The sequence below is a fragment of the Balaenoptera physalus genome, assembly GCF_965194825.1.
Source record: "Balaenoptera physalus genome assembly, chromosome: 1".
Taxonomy (NCBI): Eukaryota; Metazoa; Chordata; class Mammalia; order Artiodactyla; family Balaenopteridae; genus Balaenoptera; species Balaenoptera physalus.
In genome coordinates this window covers 32,886,746-32,905,058 of record NC_138882.1, presented here as the reverse complement: position 1 = coordinate 32,905,058, position 18,313 = coordinate 32,886,746, and the positions used below count along the sequence as shown (strand labels likewise).

The 18,313-nt window shown below is 52.5% G+C and overlaps 1 protein-coding gene across 4 annotated transcripts in view; it reads left to right on the top strand.

The window, feature by feature from the left end:
* The window catches only part of RASSF5 (Ras association domain family member 5), a 71,537-nt gene that overhangs the window by 36,237 nt on the left and 16,987 nt on the right, over positions 1-18,313 (top strand). Inside the window, exon 1 of one of the 4 annotated variants that reach the window (XM_082462051.1) lies at positions 5,605-6,050. The exons of the other annotated variants lie outside the window; for them this stretch is intronic. Coding sequence (XP_082318177.1) covers positions 5,931-6,050 — 120 coding nt within the window. The 5' untranslated portion in view covers positions 5,605-5,930. Of the gene's footprint in view, positions 1-5,604; positions 6,051-18,313 lie in introns of those variants that run through there. 4 annotated transcript variants of the gene reach the window in all.

The window sequence follows — 18,313 nt, the reverse complement described above, 5'->3', positions numbered from 1 at the left end:
TAGAAGCCAGAAGTGCTGGCCAAAGCTGTCAGTGATTCGACTCCACTAAACAGCTGCCTCTAACGGGAGCTGCCCTAAGGCCTCTCTCACCAGCCCAGGCCAACCCAGGGGAGCCCAGTTCTGATCAGACAGAGGGGAACGGCTTCCCACCAGAAGGCACTTGATATCCTGGCTCCAAGGAGGGACAGAGCTCTAGTACTTATTTCTCTAGAAATCCTTAAGCACTGGAGACATTTCTCTGTGCTCCTCACAGCCCCACCCACTCCTTCTATCCTAGCATCAGTAGGTGTCTGAGATGACCTCTGGCTGGCCAGGTTGTCCTGAGGCTCTAAGGAGGAAACAAGGCTCTCTTTCTATGTGTAGTAGTGCAAGAGTTATTTACACATCTCACGCCAGTGACCACATTGCCCTGGCTCCTGGAGGACTGAAGAGGGCCGCGTGAGGGATGGGGTTGTTGATCAGAAACATCTTTTATGATTCTCTAGTTTCCCTAAAGGAGGGCAATTAGATGGCAGACTCCCGGTGCCTGCCTCAGACCTAGCATGAGCTCTTCAGGGCCTCTGCTTCTTGGTATGGGCTGATTTAACTGCCTTTGGTGTTTGTAAGTGTCAGGGCCTTATCGAAGCTGTCAGCCTCGCAGCCAAGCGAGAGAAGTGTGGAGTGGGCTAGAAGCCCCAAGAAAGTGACTCTCCTGTGAGTCAGCCTAAATAGTGTGCAGCCATGTACTTCTTACAACAGGAAGTCACCTGGGGGGAAATTGAGCTCTGTGCTGTGCACGGCGGTTTAATGCTGTCAAATGCTGCTCTCAGGATGGAGGGTGGCATTCTTAAGATTCACCCCAGAGAGGACATCTGAAAAAGGCTGCTTCTGAGAGGCACCGGGAAGGTGGGGGAGGTGTGGTCGTGGTTGGTGAACGGGTGTCAGGAAGTGGGAGGACACAGGAGGATTTTTGACAGGCAGAGGAAACAGCGAGAGCAAGACCACAAGAGGGCAGGGCGGCTGCTGGGAACGTGAATCAAATGTGTGCGGCTGTAAGGAGGGATGCTTGATTGTGGCTGGAGATGGGTATGACCTGTTGGCTGGGCACATGCTGTGAAGGACCTTGAAGGACCCACTCTGGAGTTCAGGATATTGTTGTAGGCACTGGGGCGTCACTGGAGGAGGGACAACTGTGATGAAAAATTGTCAGACACAGAGGCCCTGGGTTTGAAATCTGATTCCACCATTTACTAGCTCTTTGACTTTGGGCAAAATTAGCCACCCTGAGCCTCAGCTTACTCATCTGTAAAATACGTTCTTGGGGGGTTGTAAGGATTAAGTGAGAGAATGAAGCGTGTGAGAGCTCGGTAACTCCAATATAATGTCTTATTTCACGTCGTTCCACTGCACTGGCTGTTATGAGATGGCAGGAACTATGTCTTCTTCAGAACACCCAGTCTAGTGCCTGCCATGTGCTTAGTAATTATTTGTTGAATAAATGAATAAGCTTGATACTAGGTCTTGAAACTCAGTACTTATTCAATAATTATTAGTTGACATCTGAATGCAAAGGTTTTATGATAGAACAACACTGATCAGATCTTGGTCTAGAAGGGTAACTTTGGCAACAAGGCAGTGAGGAGTTTGGAGGAGGCAGAGATGGGAACAAGGGAAACTACGGGAAGGCTTTGTAATAATCTATGTTGATGGCACTCATCAACAAGATAGAATTTCAAGATAGGAAATTCTAAAGGAGGGGGAGCAGGTGGAGGGCGAGGCAGGGAATAATCAGCTCAGTTTGGACCTGTTGAGAGTGAGGCTCTAGTGGGGAGAGCTGGGGACCCAGCGAGCTGGTGCAGGTATTCATCTGGAGCTACCTGGAAGAGAGAGAATTATGAGACATGTGTGTATAAAGTCTAGTTGATACCGTTGGCCTAGGTGAGACTAAGCTCCCAGGGAGAGCACGGGCACATGGAGGGGGGTGGAGAAAACAGTCAGTGGCTGAATTCTGGAAACCCCCAAGGAGCCAAAGGGAAGACAGGGTCGTAGGAGAACTGAGAAAGTAGCTCCTGACTTGTTTGTGTCGGACTGCAATTTCAGGCAGTATGGCTATTCTGAGAGCAACCAGGATAGGTGCTACATACTCTGCAGAGCGTTCAACAGCTTGGGGTCTGGAGTCAGACCAGCCGGGCTGATTCAGCTCCACCATGAGCTAGCATGTCTGACTATGTGCAAGTTACTTAACCTGCCAGAACCTTCTCTTCCACTCTGTAAAACAGAGATAATAACTGGAGCTTCCTCGTTGGTATGCAGTAGGGATTAAATGAAATGAAGCACATAAAGTTACTAGGACAGCGCCTGCACAAGGCGGCTAATAATGATTTCAAAACAGGTTTCGGGGAAGGGTTGGCACCTCACCCCATTTTCAGCCTCTGAATATGTTGGTCAGTCATGAGGCCCCAAATCTGATATCTGGACTCCTCAATTGCTCAGATGAGGAGACCTGAGGTCCAAAGTTGCTCAAGATCCCATAGCAAGCTAGAGTTGGAGCTGGGCCTAGAATACCAGCTCCCGGCTTCCATTTTTGTACCACAGCTTTTCTGGAACACAGACCCACAGGGTGGATTTAACAAGGGGATCTGGCTACGTGTCAGGATGGCATTTGAGAGAGGAAGACAGCTTAAAATAATGTCTTTCATCATCTGACGCTCTGAGACAGGGAAGTCGCCCATCCACCATTTCAGTGGGGCTTTCTGGAACCCACCCCCCAACCATGATGCCATGGCTTTGCGGCTCCAGATGCTGCATCTTCAGGTCCAGACTCCTCTTCCTGGGACCAGGGACAAGAACAGCCAGTTCCTGTCCCTGTGTGTTCACTTCCAGAGCCTTGAAAGGCTGTTGCCCAGGCTCTTCCTGACACCTTCCCTCCTTCCCTGGTCAGGTTACCACTACTGTTGATTGTTCACGGGGAAGGGGTACAGACGGAGTCACTGGACACTGAAACTAATCCAATCTTCCTCCCTTTGGGACTGTGGAGCTTCTATCTGGATTTTTCCTCCTGGAGGCTGGCCAACTTATTGTATCGTATGTGACCTTTGCCGGGTTCAGAAGCATCCCAGGGTCCTCGCCAGCACAGTCTCCCTTTCGCTGGCGTCTTACACGTGGCTTCCTTCCAAGCCTAGACTCATTGACAGGTGGAGTGGGGGTAGAGACAGAGACACTAACTAGGCTTTGAGAGTATGTAATGAGCTGTGATGGAACATGTTGCTTCCCTCAGTTTCCTCATCTGTAAAATGGGGGTAAAATCTGCTCTCAAGGTTGTAGAGCAACCTACGTGATGAGGTAAAAGGGCTTTGAAAAGCTCTATTCAGATGTCAATTTTCATAATATTTGGACTGGCAGGGAGCAGCACCCTAGAAGAATGCAGTGTCACTTAGACCTTTCCTAAGTAGGTCTGGCATCTAGTGTGCTGCTCACAAGGAGAGACTCACGCTGACTCCTGGGGTGCTTTGGCTTGCGGTTCAAAAAGCTTGTTATTAGCTGTATTTTAAGATTGTACATTTAAAATGTGTAGCACTGTAGCTGCTCTGCAGAGGTCACTGTGTGGCTCCAAGGACACAGCGTGGCCAGAGAATCTGGAGCCTGCTTTTTCTTTAAATATTGGATTCCCACTGAGCAAGGAGGTTCCTTTTATAAAGAAACGTGCATTCCTTCCCTGGCTGAACAAAGCAGGTAGGCTGTTACTGGATGGCCCAAGGGTCACGCAGTTCCCCCCTCCCTGCAGCATTCATCATTCTGGCATTGGCCTTAGGGGTGCTGGTGAGGCCAAAACCTTTGCCTGGACCACAGTTTCTGGGGTAACCCCCCCAAAAAAGAACAGCCTTTAAAATATTCATTTGAAGAAAAGATTGCTCTAGACAAAGCCAAAACCTACTTTCAACCCCACTAATGTGAGTTCTTCCCTGGAAACACCCCGTAGCTCACCTCAGCCCCCACCCCCAGCTGTTTACCTCCACTTATCTCCCTGCCAAGGTATCTCCCAGCTACCAGTATTGACCCTTCTCTGGAGCTGAGGGTGGTCAGCCGGCTGGGGCACTGGCTCTCAGCTAGCTCGTGTTCGTGCCTGCCAGGCACTCCCTGGCTTCTGGAAAAAAAGACTTGTGTGGGAGGATGGAGCCAAATTGGGCTGCAGTTTGAAACCATCCTGAGCGCTGACAGATTTGACTAAGATGGGGGAGGAAGAGGGTTCCTCACAAAAGTAGCCAGAGCTTAAAATGGAGTTGGCAGCTTGCAGTCTGGGGGCTGAGTCTAGCCCTCCACCCAGCTTGTGCCCCAGGACTGGATTGTTTCAGAACTACAGGAGACACAGACTTGGAGAAAGTCCTGATAACCCTTCTCAGCCGCTCTCTGGGGTGCTCTAGGGTCCCTCTGGGGTCCCCAGGCCATGAGACTCCACAAGCATGGTGCCCCTGGCATTGCCAGGCTCTGAAGGCTTGTTTTTTTTCCTAAGACTCCAAGCCCCACTCTGTTGAAAGATGTCTGCACGCACACCAAATCAGTCCCATCCCTGCTGAGAGACTGTACATCACAGTGGCTAGAAGCACAGGCCCTAGAATTGCACACACCTGGTTCTGAGTCCCAGAACATGCGTCCTACTTGTGTGACTCTGAGCTTCAGTTTCCTCATCCATAAAAAGGGAATAATAATCTCTGTCTCAAGGCTATTGGGAAAGTTAAGTGACAGACTGCATGTAAATCAGCAGGCACAGGCAGTAACTACTGTGGATGAAGGATCTGAAGGATTCAGCCCGTCAAGGAAGGTGTTCCTTCATCCAGTCTGATGGAGAAATGTAATTGAGCTGTCCTTGATGGGAATCAAAAGATCTGGCAAAGGTCTGGCCCCCTCTTGGCCAGACCACCAGGAAGATGCACCAGTAACCTGGGTGGTGTCTGCAGGCTCCTTTATTAACCTGAGGCTTCCTGAAGGCCAAGTTCCCTGTGTGGGTGGAAGGGCCTGCTTGCTCGGCAGTTTACCATAACTTTGCATATGATTTGCATATGCTTGGGGGGGCCCCTGCCATTTCTTCTGGCATTTCCGAGTTAAAATATTACTGCTTCTCCAGACAGGCCCGATATTGATTTTCTTCTAATGCAGTCACTTCTCTAACCACTCTGATTGACGTGGCTCCTTCACCCAGTGAATGGGGAATGAGAGGGTGAGGTGAGGCATGGATGGGGGGAAGGGAGGAGGGACACTGTCGATCTTAGAGCACATGCTACTCCTGAACCTGAGCCATCCTGGGCGATGAGAATGAGCTGCTTCCAGAAGGATGAAGAGAGGAGAGAGGGAATTTTCTCCCTCGGGTCCATCCTAGTCTATTCCTGCCCTGAATCCCTAATCTGACTCGTGATGCCCTAGGTCCACTTGCCAACGTGGTCCAGGGGCAGGGTGGGGAGGCGCACGCCTGGGGCGGGAGGAGGGGGAGGGGCGCCGCGACAGCCAGCGGCTTTGAGGAACCTTGCGAGAGGAAGTGGCTTCCGAACTCCTCTGTGTGCAGTGCGAGGGGCAGGAAAGGCGCGGGAGGCGGGGGAGGTGTCGAGATGGCGCTCGGCGCGCGGGGCGGAGGGGGGAGCCGGCGCGGAGGGGCTGAAACCGCAGATGCCTAGTGAGTTGGAGAGCGAGGTGAGCGCGGCGGAGTCCAGGTCCGACCCCAGTGCTGGCAGTCGCTGGGGAACAGGTTACCCCGCCGCCCGAGCCACTCGGGCCCCAGTGTAAAAAACCGAGGCAGCCGGCTCCGGGTCTGCCCGGCCCGATAACGGACTCGCTCCCCGGCGGGGCTAGAAGCTCACGCCGCGGCCGCCTGGGGAGGGATCCCCACCTCCCTCCGCCGCATCCCGAGAGCCTGGCCCCATCAGATGCGCCCGCTGCCTCCGGCCGGGGCTCCGGGCTAGATGACAGTGGACAGCAGCATGAGCAGTGGGTACTGCAGCCTGGAGGAGGAACTGGAGGATTGCTTCTTCACTGCCAAGACCACCTTTTTCAGGAATGTGCAGAGCAAACATCCTTGGAAGGTAAACTTAATAATACAAGAGACTTTCATTGTGGGGAAATAACCTCTGTGGTCTAGAAGGGAAACCTTGCACCTGGCAAACAGGCAGTCATGTCTTATGGGCGTGGGTGGGCAGTTGCCCTGCGCACCCTCTTGAACTTGTTGGCGGAGGAGACCACGGGTTGGATCTGGAGCCCTTTGGGGACAACCGGCAAATGCTCCTTTCAGCATTTCTTGTCCCTGGACCTTTTCAAAATGGCTCTCTAGGATTTGGGGACAGAGCTTGGCTCGTGGTTTGGGGACATGCTCATCTGTGCCTGGGAGGGTGACCTTCCCCCAAATCCCAGCTTTGAAGCTCTCCATGGCAAGTGGATGGCACCCAGTCCCTCATTAAGATAATCGTTGAGACTTCCGTGTTGAAAATGGCCAGAAACCATCTTAAAACACAGTCCCGCAACTTTGCAGAAGTCTAGGGTGTTTTTAGAAGCAAACTAAAACTTCTCTCCTAGGTCATTGTCCTACTACCATTTTGACTTCCTGGGTTAGTTGGGGATAACCGAAAGGAGTTTGCATGTGTTCCCTAATGGGGTTGTATGTGGTAGACACCCAGCTTGCCTGAGTCCCCTGGCCTCGCCCTCCCAGTGCGGCCATATATCTGCCACATACTTGGTGGGAGTGGTGGCAGAGCTCCGTTTATTTATTTGTTTTGTTATTTAGATGAGAGGGCTCCAAGCCAGGTCCTTGCCTAAAAGGGCCTGTTTGTACACTGAAGTGAGCTGTTAAATTTCACAGGTGTGTGCAGGCCCATCATTAATTTAGCAGTCCTACACCGAGTAGAACTAACCAAAAACTTCCCCAGGCCTGACTCTGGGGCCTCCGTGGTTAATAATTCATCTTGCCCGTAGGGCCCGCATTGGCTGGGGTCTGACCTTCAAATAAATGCCCTGGACTTTTCAATTGCGAGAGGACGCCCAAGAATTAGAAGAGAGGTTTTGATTTTAGTGTTTGAAAGATCATCTAAAACAGGCCCCTGGAACCAGCACCTGTGTTCTGGGGCACCCCTTCGAGAAGCTGCACTTGTTCTCAAGAACTGGGGGCTGGGGTAAGGAGGGCTCATGCAGAAAGCATGGCTCCCACCCTCACCCCCACCCATACACATACACATAAGGGCACTCCAGCTATCTGGGGTCTTTATTTAGACCAGTGGTTCTCCACCTTAGCTGCACACTGGAATTACCTGCTGAGCTTTAGAAAATGAGGATACTTGGGTCCCACAGCAGGGGAGTCTGATTTCCTTGGTCTGGGGTGAAGCCTGGGCATTGAGATTATGAAAAGCTCCCCAGGTACTTCTGAGATGCAGCTGAGGTTGAGAACCATTGCTCTAGAGAGTTTTGCTGCTGCCTGGGAAGGAAATGGTTCCTGTTTTTAGAACAAAGTTTAGCTGCTGCCCTCACTGCCCGCCAGGCTGTAAGCCCTCGGTCCCAGAAGATGGGTTTTTTGCATGATTGGGTAGAGGAAGGGGCACTGCAAAGCTGAGGTTTCTTGCAGTTGGCAAATGAAAAAGGTATCTGTTTCTGGTATTTCTTGGGAGAAACAGAGATATTTGACAATAAAATATGCTGGGGTGGGGTGGGAGTGGGAGAGGTGACTTGTTCCTTGGCCCAGAGAGCCTCCTCTCTTCACTCTCCCCCCAAATCCCCCTGCAAGCATCGCTCCTGAAAATACACCTTCGGTTTGGTGCACACATCAACTCCACTTTGCCTGGTTCTTGAATTCATGGCCCCCTACCTCACTTTGCCCAAGTCTGTAAGCCCTCAGAGGGCGAGAATCCCTTCTAAGAAACGGGTTTTGTTGAATCCCACACAGGGTGATACGGATAAATGCTTCAAAGAAAGACAGAGAGGTGGCCATGGCCCCTCTTATCCCCGGCCTCTGCCTGGCTGCAGTGTGAGAAGAGTCTTGACCGAGATTCAGAACTGCTGTCGGGGACAGTTTTTCTCAGCACCAGACTTGCCATCGGCACAGCCCTCTGCAGGGGGTGCAGGGCTGCCTCTCGTCGGGGAGCAGGCACTGGGGTGGCCCCCGGCTGTGACGGGGTGCGTGTGGCTGACTCAGGAGCTGGGGAGCTTCATCCACATATTTCAGTCTCTGGTCCTTCTGCGTGTTTTTCCGCCTTTAATAACATCTTAGCTCTCTCTTCTCCCTTGGAGCCACTTCTGGAAAGGGTTTCAGAGATCTGCCATCTCGTGACCCCATTCTGACCCCTAACATTGCTTTTTTCCTACCCAAAGAGAGATCGCATATGAGCTCCTAGGAGAATTTCTCCTTCCTGTCTCCAAGGAAAAGCGTTTATGTGCTTCCCGGTCGCTGAGAGACTGAGGGCCGCATTCGGGAAAGGCCAAGCCGGCTTCTATAATTAGCCTCGTCAGAACGACCTGTATCTGACGGTGCGCGCGCCGGGCTGGAGCAGAGCTGCTGGGAGCCTCCTGCTGTTCTAGGAGCCTTCCCTGGCCCGGCCTCCAAGGGGTCCTGGAGGCCTCTCACCAGCCCCTCGGGCAGGATGTGGGAGGGTGGGGAAGGGCCCTCGTTCACAGAGAGGAGGCCCTGAAGGCGGAGAGGCAGCAGCAGAGGAAGTGGGACTAGGCCCTGCGCCCCGGCTTTTTCTCTCCTTTCAGAAAACAGCTGCCTCCTGGGGCCTCGGGCCTTCTCTGAGAGGGGCAAAGAGACCCAGTTTTCAGTCTTCATTTCAGGGGGCTGAGGTGGGGCCCCCCGGGGACGTCCCCCTTGGCTGCTGGGCACGATTAGATTGCTTACCCGGGGTCATGTGTCCAAATGGGGCTCTTGTTGGCTTGGGGGAAGCCCAACCTGTGTGCTCAGGGATGCAGACCAAGCTGCTCTCAGGAAGATGCACACACGGTCACTCAGTCCAAGACATTGGAGTTGGGGTGGGAGGGGTCATTCGAGGTCACACAGAAAGTTCATGATGGACCCAGGGTTAGAACCTACGTCTCTCATCTCCCAGCCCAGAGGTTTTTCTGCTTTAGTCCCACAAAGGGCAGGTTTTGGTGATTTGTGGGTCTGGTGACTGGGACCTCTGGGCATCCCTGCCAGCTGCTCCTTTCTTCCTGTCTGGGATCTGACTCTGGAAGTGAGGCCAACTTCCACTCCCATCGGTTCCCCAAATGCCTGCAGAGGGTGGCAGTTTAGTCCCTCTGAGCAGGGACACGGGCACTCTGAGCTCTCTCTGCATGTTCCACAGGCTCCGGGACCCCAGGAGCCATCCAGAGCATCGGGGTGAATGCTCTGGGGACACAGAAAGCCTGCTGCTTGCAGCACGTCAGAGCTGGAAGGAACCGGATCTGGCACCTCACTTTACAGATGGAGAGGCTGAGGCCAGAGAGGCGCGAGGACTTCACCAGGCCAAATATCGGGCTGGGTGGAGCCAGGACTAGCACCCCTCTTAGAAACCTTGTTAAGAGCTCTTCTTGGTCTTCTTCACTCAGCGTGTGACAGGGATGAACTGCAGTCCTTGTCCTCTCAGAGCCTTCTGCAAAATGGAAAGACCCAAACAACCTCAGGCTAGGAAAGAGCTGCAGGGTCCTTACATCCCTCCACTCCATAAGGTCCTCACCGTCCCCCCGTTCCTAAGGCACAGCGGCCCAAGAAACATTCACTCTACACTTGACACTAGCAGGGGTCCCTCTCATCAGTCCCAGAATCTTACAACTTTACAAGTTCTTCTTCTTGTCTATCCTAGAATACTGCTTGCTGTATCTTCATCATGCATGTTTTCTTTGTGGATATGGAGGTGGAAGTTTGGCTCCATCTGTGGTTAAATATTATACTTAAGCACAGCTGGAATACTTTCCCATGCCACCCCCCACCCCACCCCTCATACCCAGGACCTCCCTGGTCTACACTGATACCACTGATTCTTGAAAAATTCAAGGAAGACGCAAAGAGGAAGGCGTGGGGGTCTCAGAGGTCACAGTCCGAAGCCACTCCTGGTTCCGTCCCTGCACTTGCCCCATCTCCTCTTGGGCCTCTGTGGCCCCAGGGACGTCATCCAAGCCTGACAGCCCTGGGACCAGTCAGGGAAATCCCCGTCTCTCTGCCAGCAGCAGGCACACCCAGGTCTCGGGCTCAGCACCTGCCCCTGACCTTCTTGGCATGAGAGAAAAGAATACTAAAAATAAGTAGGTTCCAAGTTTGAGCAATAAAAATTAAACCTTCAGAAACGTTGGACCATATAACTGCTTTTCTGTGTGCTTTCTCAGAAGCCTGCCCAGCTCAAGACTCAACTCAAAAGATTCTTCACGCTAGCGCAGCCACACAATAGCCTTCCTTTGGGGCTGGAACCTGTATTCCCCTCCTGTGGAATTTACCTCTCGTTGCTTCTCTGGCCCTTCCCAGTGTTCCTTTTCTCCGTGAAGATGGTAAACCCTGTAAGATGAGAACTCGCATCCCCTTCAGGTGCAAGGCAGCACCAAGTACTGGTTACAAAAGCAGGCGCTGACTAAATGCTGGTTGAGTTTAGTTGCTGCATCATCTCTCTTGCATCCTGTATAATCAGGGTGGACCAAATGTTGTAACAAACAGCCCCCCTTATTTTCAGTTGTTGGATATAATAGAAGTTTATTTCCCTCTTTAAGTAAAGTTACATTGGCAGGTGGGGCTCAGGAAAACACATGGGAGGTTTTGTGGGCCAGGCCGGGAAATGGTGTGTGTGTTTTACACCCACCTGCTATTGGCCAGAACTCAGTCACGTGGCCACACCTAAGCACAGGGATGTTGGGAAATGAAGTACAGCTGTGAGCCCAGGCGGACGAGGAAGCCGGATGTGGTAAACACTTAGCTGTCTCTGCCACACATCCCTCCTCCTACCTCTCTGCCCAAGCACCGTTGGAAGCTCTGCTCTGCTTTCTTGGTGAAGGGCCGTAACCTCTGTCTCTTTGACTTTGTACCTCTCCATCTGTCACCAAGGATGTGCTCTTCCAGGGATGGGGGGCGGGGTGTCCTGTTTCCCCCAACTACACTGGGAACTTTTTGAGGACAGATGCTTTTCCTTACTCAGCACTGCCCCGGTTCCTCTGTAGCATCTGATGCCTTCAGTGGTGCTTACAAGGTTTGCCCTGGCTACTGACATCAGAATCTCTCTTTGGATCACTCTTTGAAAATGGAGTGTCAAGGGTCCACTCTAGACTTCTTGGCTCCTGAGTCTTTGGAGGTAGAACCCTCAAATCTGCTTTTTTAATACTTCCCCCTGGTGATTCTCATATATACTGAAGTCTGGGACCCACCTGTTTAGGAAATGTTTGGTAATTGATGACTTCAATTGGAATTCAAGACGAACATTTATCACAGATTCCAGAGAACCTCCTAGGCTGGAAGCTCAGAAGGTAAAAGGTTTTGTCCCTGGTCACACAGCTAAGTAGAGACAGACCAAGGACTCAGAGCCCCTGGGTCCCTGCTCAGAGCGGTCCCCATTACTCTCACCACAACGTGCTAGCAGGGATGCTGAGGGGACAGCCCCTGGTGATCATGACCGGTGCATGATGTAACGGAAGCAGCACAGAACTGTAAGCAAAGTCCTGCCTTCTCATCTCAGCCCCAGCTCTTAACTGAGGGGCTGTGGCCAAGACACTTCAACCCTCCAGACCCAGGCGCTTCATCTGGTCCTTTTAGTGAGTGCGATACGAGCCTGTCCTTCTTCCTTATCTGAGAGTCCCTCACCACTTTGCATGGGAGCAGAGCCTTCTTACCAGTTTCTTTTTTTTTTTTTTTTTAATTTTATTTATTTTATTTATCTATTTTTGGCTGCATTGGGTCTTTGTTGCTACGCATGGGCTTTCTCCAGTCGTGACGAGTGGGAGCTACTCTTTGTTGCGGTGCGCGGGCTTCTCATTGTGGTGGCTTCTCTTGTGGAGCACGGGCTCTAGACACGCGGGCTTCAGTAGTTGTGGCTCGTGGGCTCTAGAGCGCAGGCTCAGTAGTTGTGGCGCACGGGCTTAGTTGCTCCGTGGTATGTGGGATCTTCCTGGACCAGGGCTTGAACCCGTGTCCCCTGCATTGGCAGGCAGATTCTTAACCACTGCGCCACCAGGGAAGCCCCTTCTTACCAGTTTCTCATGGGACTGGCAGGGATAGATCCTGACTACCAGTTCTCTAAATTGTAAGGACTTCCCTAGGGTGGGGTCAAGAAGAGGGCCTGAATGGCTACATGAGCCCCCTTTCCAGGACCACCTGGGACTTACCCAAGACATCCTCACCTTTGTGTTCCAGATTCCTCCCCTCCCACCCACCCCTCTCTCTTCACAAGTTTATCCTGGCTCAGCTGGCTTTTCTCTCTAAAGCAGTTCCAGTTATAGCTCAGGGCACATGCAACAGCCATACACCCACGCAGTTTAGGGAGAAAGGAAGATTTTACACTGGTATCAACCTTGAATCCTAGCTCTTAGCTTACACCATCAGATTGGACTCTGGATCCAGCTTCCACCCCATGAGCTTGAAAGGGAGGCATCATCGGGCCCAGCCTGGGTGCCCAGCAGCCTGTGTTCCCGTCCCTCTGCTGCCCTTGACTTGCCAGGTAACACACACCTGTGTGCTTTCCAGCTTTGGGATCCCCCTGTATGGAGGACCCAGACCTGTCTTCATTCAGGACCCCGGTTTCCTCTTCTGGACGGCTCAGTCTACCCATAAAGTAGCATCCCAGTCCTGGCATGGCATATTCTCTGGGGATAAGAGGACCAGATACATTTGCCAAAAATCAGGAGCCTTTAAGTTCAGGGCCAGGAGGAAGAAGGGAGTTGTAGTGGCAGAAAACTTCAGGTTTCACTCCCTCAGCCTGTGGCTTCTGTCCTTGGTGCTGTCCTGGTCCGTGTCTCTTCTTTTCTCCCACCCCACCCCAGCTTTACTTATCACTCCCCAGCCTACATCCCCCATCTCACCTCTCTTCTTGGCTCTAGAATAATTTTTTTTTTTTTTTTTTTGTCTGCTTCGGGTCGTTGAGTCACGTGGGGTTTTTTGCTGCGGCACACGGGATCTTCGTTACGGCGCTCGAGCTTCTCTCTAGTTGTGGCGTGTGGGTTTTTTGGGTTTTTTTCTCTCTCTAGTTGTGGTGTGCGGGTTCCAGAGCACGTGGCCTCTGTAGTTTGCAGCCCTCAGGCTCTCTCGTTGAGACGCGCGAGCTCAGTAGTTGTGGCGCGCGGGCTCAGTTGCCCCTTGGCATGTGGGATCTTAGTTCCCTGACGAGGGATCGAACCCGCATCCCCGCATTGGAAGGTGGATTCTTTACCACTGGACCACCAGGGAAGTCCCTAGAATAGATTTTCTATAGCCTATTGGAGGTCTCCCATGCCCCTCAGATGCCTAAAATTTAATATGTCCAGAACCAACTCGTAGCTCTGCCCATGACTGATTTCTCTCCCCGTCTCTACCCCACCCTCCTAGTCCCCTGCCTTTGAAACTTCAGGGGTCTTCCCACTCGTCTCTTCCATCCAGTCTGTCACTGTGGCTTCTGCCTCCACAGTGTTGCAAATGTCGGTCTCTCCTTTCTGTCCCCCGCCCTGCCCTATGTTGGGGGCTTGTCACCTCACCCCTAGATGCTCCAGGAGGTCACCCAACCAGTTTCCATCCTGTTTCTTCTCCTTCTGTATACCCTGCATTCGATGGCATATTGGTCTGGTGTCCCGAAGCCTTCGGAGCCCCCCATTTGCTTCCAGAGCAAAGCCCACACTTCGTTCCTGCTCGTTATGTAGCATCCAGAACCCCACAATGTCTGAGCTCAATCAAAATGTTGTGTTTTTAAGTTTCTTATAGCACTGAGCACTGGGGTGGTGGGAGATACAGAGATGGATAAAATGCAGTCTCCACACTTAAAGACCTATGGCCCCAGCCACATTGTGTAACAGACCCTAGTTGCTCCCCTTCCCCACCCATGAAGTGTCTGGATGGGGGCCCCTGAGCAAAGCGTCATCCAGGGGGAAGACACGCTGCATCTGCCCTGCAGCCATGTGACTTTCATCAAGGCGTGGCAGCAGCTCCCAGAATCAGAGAGCCTGGGGCACAGCCTAGGAGGGTGCTGGGGACAGGCTGGCAGTGACAGAGCTGCAGCAGCCACTGGTAGGGTTGGAGGAGATTAACTTAACCTCTGAAAAGCAGAGACTCCTGGAGCTGGAGGAGACTATCAGGGGTCTTTACAGCCATTCCCCTGTTTCCAAGCAGGCCTGCATATAACTGATACAGGCAGGGAGGGAAGCTGTGCTCATTACCACCATCCTCCTCCAACCCATTCATCAATCCTCCCTTGTCCACGGTGCTAGACAACGTGACTCCAGCTGGTTGGATCCCTGCTGTGTATGAGGCTACAATTCTAGGCAAAAAAAATCAGGGAGGGCGGCAGCAGAGCGTTTCCGCCTAACAGACCACACTGGCAGAATTGCTATTGCTGTCAAGCCGAAAGGTTGGCATGTTCAATGAGGTAGTATGTGAGAGGGGCTTAGCCAAGGGCGAGGCGCCCATCCCACGCTCATCCAACTCCAAAACACGTGCTCTTCCCACCACACACATGGCATCTCGGGTGAGAGTCAAGTTTCGAAAGGCTCCATATAACTCGGATCTCCCAGCTCTAATCTGGTGACCTGCCACAGGAAGCTGTTTTTCTCATTCAGCCAATTTCCTGATGCTAAAATCCAGGCCGTTTTTCCCTGTTCTGGTCTTGGGAAACCTGGTCGCCATACTCTGCCACCAGCACCTCATCAGCCTCCAGTCCGTGAGCCCCTCTGTATCCTTCTCATCTCCTGGCTCTCCCCCAGAGTGAGGAGTGGTGTTGGGCTGTCCCCCGCGCCGTGATACAGGCGTCAAGGGGAGCTGGGGCCACAGGGCACCAGCCTTGCGGCGGAGAGTGTGAGAGGCAGGGCCCTCCATTGGCCAGAACACGTTGAGAGGCAGCAGGCGGACCTAAACTCCAGAGTCACACATGGCTGGAAAGTGTGGGTTAGCGAGGAGGATGTGGGAGCTGGTGGGTCCAGGGTGTTTAGAGAGCATTTCCAGTTGCAACTTGATGCTCCCTTCTTTCTGCTCCCAAAACACTGGTGTATCCTTCTCCCCTATCCCTCATTTTGATGGGCTGTACTTTTCTGGAAGAGGAACCAGATCTTGTTCATCATCGTGTCCCCAGCACATGGTAGGCACTTAATGCATGTTTGATAAAGGCCTTCTTCCTCAAAAAATTTCTTTCCGTAAGAGGCAGCGGGGGCTCCCGGAGGACACGCACAGCACTTTAGGCAAAGTATGTGAAAACGGATCTCAGGACTGTGAGAAAGGGAAGCTTGCTAAGATTCTGGATGAGGAATCAATGGATTTTTCCAGTGACTTTGAAAAGAAAAATCTCACTGAGTGAGCAGAAAATGCAAGGACAACTTTCCAAACATGGAGCGGCCCCCTCCACCCCGTCTGATTGCTCAGCTGTTTGCCCTGGAGGATGAGGGCAGGCAGGGCTGGGTCACTAAGCAACCAGGCCCTGGCACCTGCTGACAAGTGTTGGCATGGTCCTTCCTCAAGTGGGGCCTCCCTGGGGGGCTGAGGCAGAGGGGTCCATGTGGGGAGGCAGGAGAGCCCACTATGATGGACTTCTCCTGTCTGCCTTTCAGCTATGGGAATGGCAGGTTGAGGGGGGAGGAATCAATACACCTCTCATTTGTTTTACTCTCCCAGTTTAACTCTAAGCAAGTGAAGATCCCAGTTTGGTGACCCCAGTAGTTTGAGCATTCTCAGACAGCCCAGGTGGAATGGGCAGGGGCCCCAGGCCCTCAAGTGGGCCCAACACTGGGCCTGGCAACCCAAGCCCTCAACCTTCACTCTGGGTGACCTCAGGAAGCATGCTCACTGCTCTCGGCCTCACTTTCTCCTTCTGTAAAATGGGGAGACTTGCCCCTCCAGTGGAGAATAATTGCTAAAGAGGGCCCAGCATCTGGCTGTGAGAATGGGTGGAGAACTCCTGGGCTTGGGATTATAAAGGCTGTTTCGAGGAATGCAGATGGGTGTTGAATTGTGACGTGAGGTGGGGTTCTTGATTACGGTGTGTGGAGGCATAAGGTTCTGTTCACAGAACAGAGAAAGGGCAGGAGCTAGGGGTCTGCTGGGAAATGGTTAGAATGTAAATAGTAATAGTCAGTTCCTGGGCCTTGATGTGTGCCAGGCACTGTTCTAAGTGTACAGACTCATTTAATCCTCACATCATCTACAGTTGCCGCATGAACAACGAGGGTTTGAACTGCATGGGCCACTTATATTTGGATGTTTTTCAATAGTAAATACTACTGTAGTACACAGTCTGTGGTTAATTGAATTCGCGGATGCAGGATACCGAAGGCTCACTATACGTTATATGCAGATTAACCCCAGCATTGTTTAAGGGTCAACTGTGTGTATGGTTTCCATTTAACAGTGAGGAAACTGAGGCACTGAAGGGGTTCAAGGGTCACACAGTAGTAAGGGGCAGATCCAGAACTTGGGCCCAAGTAATCTAATGCCAGAGCTCCCAGCCCCTAAGCTATGCTGCCTCTCCTGTAGCTCTTTCCAGAATTACCCAAGTAACCGAAGCCCCAGCAGTGAAGCCAGGAGATGCTCACAGATGCAGCCCCATGTCAGCAGCATTCGTCTTGGAGTCACTGAGGACAGCGCACTTTGCCAGGCCATTTAGGAGACAGGAAACCAGATGTCCCTGCCCCTGAGCCTTTAGGATACAGTGAGAAGACACACACGTGGAAAGACTCTGAGCTACTCAGTGACCAACTAAGACACGTTTCAGTATCACAGAGTAATCCCGGAGCACCAGCGTGGGCTGGGTTAGCAGGGCGGGCAGGCAGCACAGGGACAAGAGGGCGTGTGTGGGCCAGTGGCAAGGCTCCAGCACCCAGCACCAGCCCAGCCGGCAAAGCTGAAGGCACAGGCGGGGCTTCCAGTTAGAGGGGAGCCGAGAAGGAGCCACTCCCCTCAGCAGGGCAGTGCCACTGGTGTCCCAGCCGCCCGTCCCCTCTGAGCGAGCGTGGCAGTGCAGGGATGCGGGGAGCTGGCACTGGCTCCCACGCGCCCGCTCACCACCTCGGAATTCTCTGAATCACTTACGGAGGCTCGGCCCCAGCTGGAGCCAGCACGTGGTAGGAGAAGGTGCGCCTGCTGTCCTGGCACCCACGGCCTGTGATTAGAACACACGAGCTGGACTGCTAGAGCCGCCCATCTCTCACGGCCCCGTGACTCTGCAGGGCTTGACTTGATGGCTCTGAGAGCACGTGGGATCCTAGAAGCTGCGGAACCCTGTGTGCAAAGCATTCTTGTGCAGAGATGTCCACTAGGTGAGAGTGAGGAAGGGATTCGGAGGTGGGGATGGAGAACTCTGAAGGCAAGCCAATTCCCAGCTCCCAGCTCGGTGACTTCAGGAGAATTCATGACTCTGTGGCCTGCAGAGGAAAGATGAGGCAGTGTTGCCCCAGATCTTCCTTTTGCTGTCGCATCCATTTCTCTAGGATGTATGAGGTTGGAAAGCCGGGGTAGCTCCTTGCTCGTGGCCAGCTGTGACGGGGTGGGAGGAGAGCATCTGAAGCAGGGTGGGAAGTGCCCACTGCTTGAATCGCCTAACAATTCAGGTTTCTGCAGAATGTGGGTGATTGGACTGTTCGTCTCCAGGCCCGTTCCAGATCTCTGAGCCCAGGCTTCTGAATTGCACCCGAGCTCCCCTCTGGAGCGTCGTCTAAGAAGCTATAAGACCCTCTCCTAGCTGCAGCTGTTCCTCTGAGCCGGGCTGGGCTGTCCAGATCATCCCTAGGCTTCAGCCATTTCTTAGTGCACCTGGCAGGAGAGGGGCCAGGCCTAGGAAAAGAGCCTGGTCCTGGAGGTCCTGGGATGAGGGCCCACTTGCTTAGAAGTAGGATCAACTCCTCACTTTCCCGGAATATAGAAAGTAAGGGACACTCCCAACTTTACGGGAACCAGGTGAATCCAGCTGGTTACATGGCCCCCAGGTTCCCCTGCCCTTGGAATCGTCTTTTTTTATTGTAAGAAAATATATATCATGTAAAATGTACCATTTTAACCATTTCTATGTGTATAGTTCTGTGGCATTAAGCACTTTCACATTTTTGTACCACCATCACCACCATCCTCTCCAGAACTTTTGCATCTTCTGAACTCTGCACCCATTAGACAATAACTCCTCATTCCCTCCTCCCCACAGCCCCTGGCAACCACGATTCTACTTTCTGTCTCTTTGAATTTGATTACTCTAGG